This window comes from Mauremys mutica, chromosome 2, assembly GCF_020497125.1.
Source record: "Mauremys mutica isolate MM-2020 ecotype Southern chromosome 2, ASM2049712v1, whole genome shotgun sequence".
NCBI classification, from domain to species: domain Eukaryota; kingdom Metazoa; phylum Chordata; order Testudines; family Geoemydidae; genus Mauremys; species Mauremys mutica.
In genome coordinates, this window is record NC_059073.1 from 259,384,955 (window position 1) to 259,397,492 (window position 12,538).

A 12,538-nucleotide genomic window follows, 5' to 3' on the forward strand; every position below is an offset into this window, starting at 1 on the left:
TCAGACTTCTAAGCACATTTTTGACCAGACACTTTCTTTTGCAATCCAGTAGTTCAAAATATATCTACATCTACATTTCATACCTGTTATGTACTCAGTCCTCTTAAAGAATTAAAGAGCAGCCTAAGCAACAAATTTTGGATCTGGATCAAAGCCCAACTTTCCAAAGAAAAACAAACAGTTTGGAAATGTTCTGCCTAACAGGAACAGTTTGGGTACACTTTAATAGGAACAAGTGTTTTCCTCCTGTTTGAAGGAATTTGCTTGAGAAATAGAAGCATTTGAAAAGAATACCAAGATAGTAATATATTACACTTTCCTTAATTATGTATCAAAGTCGTGACACGTAGGCTCCCAGCTCTGTGTGTGTTGTTTCATGTATAAACACATGTACAGTTTTACAGATATATACATAGCAACTTTGATTTGATTGGCTGATCTTTCAAACAAGTGTATTAAAGAAAAGTTATTAGACCATTAATCTGTCAGTTTTACGTTTTAAAAATCCAAGAAACTTCAAGGCAAAAATAGTTTAATGCAACATAATGGTCCACATTTTATCACACAGAAGCATGGATATATGAAGTTAAGGTTTTCACAGCTCTGCCACACTACATACAGTGTTGCCAGCTATCAGTAAATTTACAGATCAGATGAATGGAATGTCCTTTACAAAATGTGCTCAGTGCTGTGGTGCCAGGTACCACAAAAGCTCTTGATAGAGAAGAGCAACAAAATTAATCCTCACTTAATTTTTTTTTTAAATAAAGAAAAACTACCATTTTGTTTATGGTGGAGTTTTGATGATGCTGGGATTGATATACGGAACTGGAGATTTCAATTAGTTGCTTTGATCAGTCTTTGCTGTTCTGGTTCTCTTCATCTAGCTTTCATTGATCTCCCCTCATTTCCCACACAAGGAGGCCAGACCAGAGAAAACACCACAAGGGCTGGAAAAGGGGAGACTTGCCTCATGGAACCAGATGTGATCCCAGGCACATTTCATGATAAAATCAGACTCTCCCTTGCTCTGATGCGGACAAGTGGACATAGCTCTTTTTTTAAAAATTTAAGGATGATTGGTCTGAAAATACTGTTGGTCCAGCACTTCACCACTCTCACAGACTAGCAACCCAACTGGACATATGTAACTAAACCATTAAACTGTTTTCTGTATATCAATATTGTTGTTAACCAAATATGAAAATTGTAAAGGAAGTATAATATTTATGTATAGTACATTAAATGGTCATCTCCACATTTTTGGATGATTAGAGTTATTTGTTTTTTTAATTGTAATATTCTTATGTAGTTTGTATGAGAGTTATAACAATCCCAGAAACAGTCCTAAGTATATAGTAATCAATTTTCTGTGTGTGAGAATATGAAGAAAGGGTCAAGTTAGAGCTACTTGAAAAAAAACCAACCTTAGATTTGCCCATTTTTGTATAATTAACAACACCAACCATCATGTGGCAAAAACGCTCTTTCATTGCATTAAATAATCCTGACATCGGTGTGTTGTCAAGGTAACAAATGGGATGTCAAAAAATTAGATCTACATGATCAAAAACAAAACCAGCTAACTCAGACCAGGTCTACACTACACACTTACATCAGTATAACTATGTCGCTTGGGGTGTAAAAATTCCGCACCCTCAAGCAATATAATTATACTGACCTAACCCCCAGTAGATAGTACTATGTCAACCGGAGGAGGTGTTTCACCCATCAACATTGCTACTGCCTCTCACGGAGGTGGATTAACTATGCTGATGGGAGAAACTCTCCCATTAGTGAAGTAGCATCTTCACTACAGCACTACAGCAGTGCAGCTGTGCCGCTTCAGCACTACGTTTAGACAAGCCTGAAGAGAAAAACCTCTTATGCACCAGTTTGCTTTTAAACAAACATTGCATAAAAATGATAGACATCAAAATGGATGTTTTTAACCTTCAGACTACAGTAAACTGCAGACAAGTATCTTTTTTAACGAGTCTCTTCCTTCCTATAACTTTTATTCCACCACCAATTACCTTCTGCTCCCTCCCCAAAGTATAAGCCACTTATTTCCTCTAGTGGATATCACAGGCTATCCACTTAGAACAGGCCAAATGATTCTTGCTCACCTTCCACAGTTCCTGGTTTACCCCCAACCCTCCTTTTGCCTGCCACCTTCTGAGCCACTTAATCTCTGCCTTGAACTCCAGCTGCAACCCAACCCTCCACTGCTGGTTCCCCTAAAAGGATAAAATTGGTTCCAGCTGGCCCAAATTCACTAGTGTGCACTCAATACACTTTCAGGGGGCCCCCAAAAAACCAAACCAAACCAGGGCAGCACTGAAAACCTGTGCACCAGGTTACACCACCACTCAAATTTGTCCTGAGAGAGGGGCAGCTGAGAATCATAGAATATCAGGGTTGGAAGGGACCTCATGAGGTCATCTAGTCCAACCCCCTGCTCAAAGCAGGACCAATCCCTGGACAGATTTTTTCCCCAGATCCCTAAATGGCCCCCTCAAGGATTGAACCCACAACCCTGGGTTTAGCAGGCCAATGCTCAAACCACTGAGCTATCCCTCCCCCCTACAGCGTGGGGCCAGGCACTGGAAGTGCATGGCAGGCACTGGAAGTGAGCAGAGCTGTGGAGCTGGGATTGGGAGATGCCACGCTACACTAGGAAAAGAGCAGAATGCAGAGTGCAGAGCTGCAGGGCACCAGTAAGTCATGTAGGGTCATGGGGGTGAGGTGAGGTGAGGTGCTGGGGCAAGTTGTTGATAGCCTATGTGCTGAATGGGAAGTGTTGAGGAGCTGCAGAGTGAGGGGCTGAGGGGGAGTTGGCAATGTTGGAGGTCAGTGAGCTTGGGAGCTGGGATGTTGGGGACTGCCAGTGGACGTACATTGTTGGGGGTTGTAGTGAGCAAAATGCATGTAAAGGCTCCTGGGATGTGTATATATGGGATATATATGGGATAGAAGGGGCATTTGGAAGTCCGTGTAAGGTGGGTTATTTATGTTGCAGAGGCACTTTAAGTAAAGTGGAGATCCCGCAATTTCCATAGTGCACAGGGCCCCAAAATTCTTTAGTCTGGGCCTGGTTTTGGGCAGGGTAAATGGGCACCCATTCTGCCACACACCCTGCCCTGCCCTATCCTATCTTGCAGAAGCTAGGAACTCTTCTTCTTACTAAGTGCAGTGCTCCAGTACTGGTCATCCTAAAACCCTGGAAAACTAGGTAGCTCCTGGTTGTCATTCCCCTATGAATTAGTTTTCTATGGGTTAAATCTTGTGCTCCAAAGTTTCCTCTATAAAAGTCCCTCTTTTTATGTATGTTATTAAAATATTACAGATATAATATCAAATATATCACTAAAATATGAAGTAAAATGTAACAAACAAACATATAAGGAAAAGTTTGATCAGAACACAAAACAAAGGAAACATGAAAATGACTTTCCCAAAGATGAAATGCTTTTGGTAGAGGTTTTTGAGATCAATGAGATACTGCCAACCTATTCTGAGAAGAATTGGACCATCTTTAAAAAGCTGTTTAAATGTAAATGCAGTGAAAAATTTCTCCTGGATTTTTCTTTTAATTCAACACTGCACTGCCAAGAAATTAAACATCTCTTGTTCACTACTTTGAATCTAGTCCAGGTTAGTAACTAAGTGTAATTAACTATCATACATGATTTAAATAAAATAAATTAGTGGCCATTTTTATTCTGTCTACTAGAAAATGGACTAAAGATTTGTATCCCAAAAGTCACCGTCATAATTGGAAACCTTGTTGACAATCTCAATAGGTTACACTTGGCGCAAATATGAATAGAGACTGAAGGGCTCCTCACTATTGGAGAATCACTAGAAGATTTTCCAACAACCTATTGATGGAAATATGCAGTGAAGCTTGTATCATTATTCTGCAGATAATAGGAGAATTTCTTAACAAGAGTCCATTTCTGGAGGAACCAGACAAAAATGCTTCCTGCTTCATTACAGCAAAGCCAGCAGCGACATGACAATTTAACTAACAAAAATGTTTCCTAGGGCTGTGCGGGCATAAACAAAGTTAGTATAAAATGAAGACCAACACACTAATTTTTAAGCTTCCACTACAAGTAATATGGAAGAAGGGCAAAGAATACTTGCTTAAAAAAAACAAAACAAAAAAAAAACCAGCAGCAGCAGCAGCTTAATAGAGAACACTTTTATTTTCAGTTATCTAAAAGCAACAATGAGAATAAAGAGTAGTTAGCGAGGACCTTTAAGAAATAGCAAAACAGTTTCCTTAAGTTGTATGTCTTCATCTACGGACAGAAACCCTCAGTCACCTTTTTGTTAAAAACCAGTCTATTCACAGATAAGTCTGCTTTTGTCCCACACAAAGATAATTCAAATCTGTAATTAACACAAGTTTGTGCTCTGAATTACACCCTTGATTTGGACTGCCGATACTCACACACTATTAAACAGTTTCATTCCTTTGTTACAAGCTTGACTTTTCAATCCCTAGATTGTGTTTGTGCGGGGAGAGGGAGGAAGAAGAGTGGGATAGTTTTGTTTTTATTGATTTTTAAGAGAAAAAAATAAGCCACCTACAGCCTTCCTTCATTCCTCTTCATTCACCTGAAAGAGTAAACAAAAATGGGCCTAAAAACAACATGTATCCTATATATGTGTCTCCTACCTAAACCATTTATTGCACTCTGTGCCTACAGTACAAATCATACATTTAATTACAGTACAAATTACACTGAACAATACAAGTTGATGTTTAAGTGTTTCACACTACATTCACAAAAAAGCAACACCCAGATTTGGCCTGGACTATCAACATTGTTACATCACTTCTTTCAACAAGCACCCTTTCTACAAGAATTTTTTTAATTTACTTTGTTTTCTTCACTTTCTCTGCACCTAAATTTAACTAACCTCACAGGCACAACTATGAAAATCCATGTTGTTCCTCTTTCTCCTCTTGAATCATGCTCCCAAATAATTAAAAATAAAAGATTCCTTATATAATTCAGTTTTGAAAGTTCTACATTTTTCTCACACATCCCTCTCCTATTTTTCTTTTAACTCCATGATGCAAATAGAGCAAGATAAACGGACATAGGCCATTCCGAGGACATGCAAACAAAGCATTTTTCTCAAGTAAAGGGCCACCTTAATTATTTTAAGTGCCTCCGTCTCTGATTTGATATTTTTGCGGGGGGGAAGGGGAGGAAGACATTCAGTTGGATAAATGAGAATTAGACGTGTAGCATCTTTGCAATCTGAATCATCTAAGTGGATAGAACGGTGACAAGTAGGATATTAACATGCCCTATCATCTCATAAGTAAATATTTTTTGAGAGCAAATACTAGATTGAAACTATTTTGCAACCTTAATTATAATCTTGCTTTCACTTTTTTTTTAAGCCTCTTTTGGGGATGAAGCTTTCTGGTATCAAACAAAAAGTGATATATTTTTTAAGTCTGAGGAAAATCTGTTCAGCTAGTTGTAATATGTAAGGCTTAAAGGTGAAGATAGTGAGTGGCATGGGCAAACTTTTGCCACTAAGATATTGCTACAGCTTTCTCTCCTACACACACTTCATTCAAATAGAGATGGAGCTTTTAAACTTAGCCTATAAATATAATTAATTATGGAATATCACTGGCCGCGTTTGATAATAAAGTTACATGATTGAAGAAAAGTAACTTGGGTATGCTCAGTAGGCATCTAAAATTTTTTTTAACATAGTCTAATGACACAATACACCATGATTGCTCCTAGAAAAAGGATCGGAGAAATTGTAAATGAAGAAAATAATCAAAATGATAAGATGTGCTACTTAACCAATACAGGAAATTGTCAACAGATAGCAACAATTTGTGAATCACTCCTCCCCCAACTCATTCACCAAAATGAGGAATGAACTTAAAAGCCCAACTGTGACCGGGAAGTGATAATTATTTTCTTTAAAATAAGAAAATTAACTAAAAATTACTTTAGTACAATATCAAGACTACACCATTTTTTTTTTAAAGGTAAGGAAATACAAGCAGTTAAGATGTCTACAACTAACATTCAAGAGAAGTTATCCTTTAAAAAGTCACTAAAAATGGCAATCCTGAGAACCATGTTTATTGTCTCTGTGACTTCCTTAGTAAGTTTATTCTGCTAACAGATAAAACAATTCATTGTTTTGCTTTCTTGCTTGTTTAATATGCCATTCCTGTAAAGTCAACTGCACGGAAGTGAAACTTAGGTTTCATCTGCATGGAAACAGTTCCAGCAGTGGTGCCTTAGTTAATAATTATGTTAGTGATGTGTAAGCCAAAATCTAAACCTGCTTTCTTTCCCTGATTCATAGCAACTCTACAGTATTAATAAGAGAAACAAATAATAAATAAAAATGCAACCATCTTATTTTTTAATCACTAAAGCAGATATGACCAAAAACACAGGGCGTAAAAATCTGTTATGTAAGAAGATATTTTTTCCCATAGACACTTTCAAGACTATAATGACATTAAGTTGGTGATGTTACATAACCTCTGTATCTTACAAATATGCCTTTAACAAATAAATCTATTGTTATACACTTAAAGTAGAATACTATAGTCAGTCAAGCTGAACAAATTTAAGTTCCTATGCTAATGTTAATTTTTGCTTTTCCTGATTTTTCCCCTCCTCCAAAGTACTAACTGTACAACCTTAACCTTCTACTGACATATTTTTGAATATGAATGAATTCTTTAAAAACCTTCTCAGTCATTACAAAAAAATTAGTGGATTAATTTGAGGAAAAGGTGGATTTCAGTTGCCAGTGAAAAGGGTAAAATTAAAATTACTCCACGTAAAAAAACAACAACAGTTTCCTATTAAATTTGAACTGGATATTAATATACAATATATTATACAAATACTGTATATTTTATATACATTTAAGCTATAATTATAATGTTACCATTAACAGTTTATTTCCACACACTGCTGCTTCTCCTAAAATACATATAATTTTCACCCTCCTTTTCTATTTATTCTTGAACAATTCTTAAAGTCTTGCCTGTTTATAAATCAGAGTGCAGATAAATGAGAGAACTACAATTAGAATTGTAGGATATATTAAAAAAATACCCATTTTACAAATATATATATTCACATTTAGATGAACTTTTAAATTATTATTTTAAGGATATTATTTATCTGTATAAGAAAAATACTTCTGGCGACAGAAAAAATCATGTGAACAAGCAACACTGTGTGTGATCACAGCATAATGAAACCAGCAAAATAATCGCATAAAAAAGTGGGGTGCAAATTGTATTTTTACCTGCAACAGCTGAGGTAATGCTTTTACAGTAAGACAGAACCAAATTCCCAGCTTGCACGGAAGCAAATCACGCCACTGTGGTTTTTCCAATGATCTACAGCAAAGTAAAATTATTTTAAATATTAAAAATACATTTTCATTTTCATTACACAATATACCTGTTTACAAAAATCAGCAAACTCTCCTACAGCCTCAAACTAGAAATGTAAAATTCAAAATGCTTATTAATCCATTTTGAAAGTGCATAAACATTAATATAAAATATACATTGTGAATACTGAAGCCATTAAAAAGCATGTAACAAACCAAAGAATCAAGACTAGATTTAGACAATGTGCTTCTATTAATTGTTATATTTTTAATCTTCTTTTAACAGGACTTTTCTTCATTTACACAAAAATAAAGTCCTAAGATTTAAGTGATCATTTCAGCTAAAAAAGACTAACCATCACCAAAGTGTTCACAAGCGCTGACAACTAGATATGAAGACGGTAGCATAAATAAACCAATACATAAAAATTAATGTCATTTGCAGTTCACTGAAGCATTACTCACTGATGTCATCAGAATAGAAGACAGGCAGAATAGTCTCTGATCTCCATCCTGCATTGATCCAGTTCATGCCCCTGCTGTGTGAACTATTTAAACCCTTTATTTCTTTCTATAAATCAATAGAAGAAATGGTGGTATCTTTTGGAGTATACTGGATGTCACTTCCCTATGTTGTTTCTTAACTAAACAGCAGTGTCAGAATCCTTTACTAATGCTTTTGTTTCTATGTGAATCAAACAACATTAAAGAATCTCCAAAATTTCAGCACTTACTAGAGATTCAATACATTAAAGACCCAGTAATGGTGAATTTGTTAAATTTACATTTTTAACCCAATTTAAATCTTCAGTGGAAAAGCTTGTAATAAACTTCTTGCAAAAATTGTTGTATAAACCATAAGCACCCTTCTGCAAATAAACTAGACTTTATACATTCTTTGCTTTACTATTACTTTTCATCTTCCACATAGCCACATTTCATATTACAAACCCACACCAATGCCTCCCTGAATATATATAAACAGCAATCATAGTACACATTGCCAGCCTTGCTACATTCTCATAAATTTAAGAGATTATCTTTCGGTGTGGACACACCACATACAAGCATACATGCTGAGTGTGTAAAATATTTGATCAATTTCTTTAATAGCTGAAGTAGACCTTTGGCAAAATCATTTAAATATGAAAATACACTAGTAACTGTTCCCACCTTTCGTTTTTGTCAGCAGCCCCAAGTTTTACTTCATCTGTACTCCTGCCTCCTGTCTTTTTCTTCTTATCTCTCTTTTTTTTGCTAAGCAGTTCATCCTTAATGTAGAAAGAATTACGGTTACAATTATCATTAACATGTACTCTATGAATGTTACTGGAACTCTTCTGTGAAGGATAAACATTAGAGTAGCATTTATGCAAATATATCTAGGGTCCTACATGATTAAGTAAAATCATCTATCTTTAACAATAACTGTTGCCATGGCATCCAGTCCTTAAACACACATGAAGTCCAGCTCTGTCAGTCATGTGTATCTCCATAGCAATCAAAGTTTTCTAAGAAGAGAAAGCATTCAACTTGGCTCCTTTCTCATTCATCAACTTTAATAATGTAGCTTGGAAAATAAAAAGTAAATAGATGCTAACGTGTGAATACTGTTCAATTTGTGTTTTGTTTTTTTTAAAAAGAGTATAAACAAAAATCGATTGCTTTTTATGTTATGTTCGCTTGTACCATCAACTTAAAGCTTCCAAAGACATATAGGGGTGGGGTGGGGGTGGGGGTGGGGGAGAATAAATACTAAAAAATGCTTTAGCTTTGACTGCTTATCTAATGGACCAGAGAACTCTTATCAGGTTTTATTTTGGAAAAAACCTCCAGTAAGAACAGGAAAAGCCAAAGTGACTACGAGTTCTGAAAATCAAGACCAGAGACACCCAACAATTGTGAAAACCAAAAGCATGACCATGGAAGGACATGTTTCTGCTTCAACAAATGGTAGAGAAGGTGTCTGCTGTCTTTCTTTCCTCTGATAACTAGAAAAAAACCCTCTTGTTCACTAATTGTCATCAGCGACTGTATAACAAATTAAAATGTGACGTTACATTCATATAAAAATTATTTTGACTTTTGAATCTAAAACATATAGAACGTATCAATCATACAACTAAATAATAAAATCTTTGCTACTAATACAACTAACCATTTAAAATACCAGAAAACTAATTTGAATGGAAAAGGACATATAGTAAAAATCCCTATTATTTGGAAACTTTTGCAAGAACTCAGATAAACCAATGATTGTAGTGCATTTGATTTATTACCAATACTTACCAGTTGTTTTTCCAGGTAGATTGACCAAACCACAGCATAATGACCCACTGTGAGAATAATGAACAAGAGTAATGCCAGCTCAGCATTGCTCATTTTTCTCACCCGCCTGTAGTAGAATACAGGCTGTCGCCAATCTGGTAGTCCATTGATCAGAATATCATCATACCTACAGTAGCAAATATAACAGGCTTTCATGGAGAGTTTAAAATGAAATAAACCAACTCACTTCATGTTAAAGACAAATTACCACAACACCACAAAATAAAATAAAATAATAATAATAACGTAACTTTTTTGAAATACCAGGGGACAGACAGAATTCAGAGCAGTATGATGTGGAAATGTTTCCCATCTCTTGCAAAAAAGGTGGCAAACTCTACTATTCCTACAGCACCCCCATCTGATTCTCTTATGAATCAGGACTTGCTGTCGAATGGGACATATGTTCTGCATGCCTATCAATCAATGGTCAGGTCCCCAGGATGTAAGTGAACAACAAGAGAAATAACTGAAATGTGAGAACGCAAGGAACCAAGTTTCAATTACTTAAGTGTTTTACTAATTGAAAACATGAATAATGAGGTAAAATATCTGGCTCTTGATTTTCTTTATGGTGTTATATCATAAACCTTCTAGCTAGGTGTACCTTCTAATTAAACTCTTGCTTATGATGCTAGAAATCAAGGTTCACAGGATCCAGGCAACTTTGTTTATTTCTAAAGAATGCTATTGAAAAGTTAACCTGCTCACATTAAACTGTTCAATTTATTTTAAGGCTATTCTCTTCTATTAATGTAACTATGTCCTTACAAAAGTCATTTGAATAAAAAAAGTCCGTTTATTTTTCCACATTTACTCCTTGAAGTACTTTGACATAAGCAGTCTTTGCTTGTTAATTTATTTAATGTACTTCAAGAGTGGTTTACATAACCCTACAAAATTTAAATTTAAGATACCTAACCTAAAACATGAAGAGGAAAAACTTAGAGGAAAAAAGCTATAATATAAAACTTGAAATAGTCACATTCAAATACTGTATGTTCAAGATACACAACCTGTTAATCTTAAACTGAACGCAATTCATTACATATTCTAATCACACCATTTCTAGAATTAAATCTGCACTGAAAGGCCTAATTTGGTGCAACACATTGACCAAAATATTTTAATTAAAAATATTCTGAGTTACTCGCAGGCCTAATTACAGGAATAGAAATAGGGCCTATATTGTCATGCAGGTCAGTAGAACTCAGTAGTAGGTTTTTCTCAAGTAAATTGACCGATCCAGGAATAATAGCGCAGCTGCTAAACTGCCAGTCTTGACATGTAAATCAATTTAAATGCAACAACTGCAGTAGCTACTTTGATAGTTATTAAATTGATACCTTGGAGATGTACTAAGAAATTTTAAAAAACCAAGATTTATTGCTGGCAACTTCTTTTTTTTTTTTTTTAATGGAAAAACACTGGTTTTAAATGCAAAATATATTTAATTCAACAAATCTAGAAAATTTGACTTCTGATAAATGACCATTTATTTGTTCAAGGCAGGAGACATTATTAGTAATTAACCAGGAAAATGATTTGAAGCACAATATTCTGCTGACTTCTATGGTTACATACTAAATAAGATGTATACCATGAAATTGTCTTCATATACATTTTCATAATTTTATAAGATTAATATCAAGAAATATAAATTCAGATTTTAGGATAACTTTTTTTCTTCCTTCACAATAAATCAATAAAAGACTTGAGGCAATAACTTACCTGTATAAGAAAAAAAAAACCTATTCAGCACTTAGTTTAGGAAATGACATTTTAAACTTAAACTACTAAAGAATAGAAAAATATATATTTCAAAAGCAAACCAAGCAAACACAACCACCTTAACACTTGTTTAATCTAAAAATCATAATACATTCTAGTCCTACTGAATAGTTTAGAGTTGAAATACAAGAAAAATATTTTGGAAGCAAAAAATGATTATATTCAACTAAGACAATGGATAATTTGATTTCAGAAAAAAAGGTTGCTAACAAAATGTTATGTCTGTGTGTGCCATCAATTTAAAGCTCTCAGAGACACCTGGGGGTGAAGGGAAAAGGATAAGTCTTTTTGTACATTACTATTAATTTACTAAATATTTTTCTTTCTGATACACTGGGACAAGTTAAGTACTAAATTTAAGTTATGTACTAGAGGAGAAAAACAAGTAAGTTATGATAAAATAATGCTGCTAAATATTTGTTTTCCAGTATTGTTATGAGTATCAACAATGCAGTCTTATCACAATATATTAATCCTGTTTAACACATAACCAAATTTAAGACAGCAGAATTTCATGCATTAAACACTCTAAACAGTACACAGTATTTACTTGGCTATGTCTAGTGTTCTGAACAACAGTCTCTGAGGATTATGTCTTAGAATCAATGCTCTATTGATTTTACTATCAATGAACATTATGGCTCACACGACTGGCCATTTTAAAGGAAGATAGCTTCTATTATAACCCACTTTTTAGAATATATACTGTTGAAAGATAAATCACTGCTTTCTATAGTAATTAAGCACTGTATTTGAAAAATAAAGCTATTGTGATGATTTTTAGGGTTACAAGTGAACAATGATCCCAGAGTTATTCAAAAGCCTCCCATAATTTTTAATGTTGTTTTCCACATTTAAGACATTGTTTAATTAAAAAGCATATACATTACTCAGTAAAGTACTTATTTGCAAAAAAATAAATAAATTAGCAGCTATGAAAGATAGTCAATCAAAGCATGTGCAGCCAAGAGAATCATATTCAAAATTGAATTACAAAGCA

The 12,538-nt window shown here is 34.6% G+C and overlaps 1 protein-coding gene across 1 annotated transcript in view; it reads right to left on the reverse strand.

Annotated features, from left to right (window-relative positions):
• Positions 1 to 12,538, reverse strand: part of DNAJC1 (DnaJ heat shock protein family (Hsp40) member C1) — a 196,008-nt gene that overhangs the window by 91,841 nt on the left and 91,629 nt on the right. The window contains exons 4-6 of the mRNA XM_045007600.1: positions 9,709 to 9,874; positions 8,593 to 8,690; positions 7,330 to 7,423 (exon numbers count right to left, since the gene is read on the reverse strand). Coding sequence (XP_044863535.1) covers positions 7,330 to 7,423; positions 8,593 to 8,690; positions 9,709 to 9,874 — 358 coding nt within the window. The remainder of the gene's footprint in view (positions 1 to 7,329; positions 7,424 to 8,592; positions 8,691 to 9,708; positions 9,875 to 12,538) is intronic.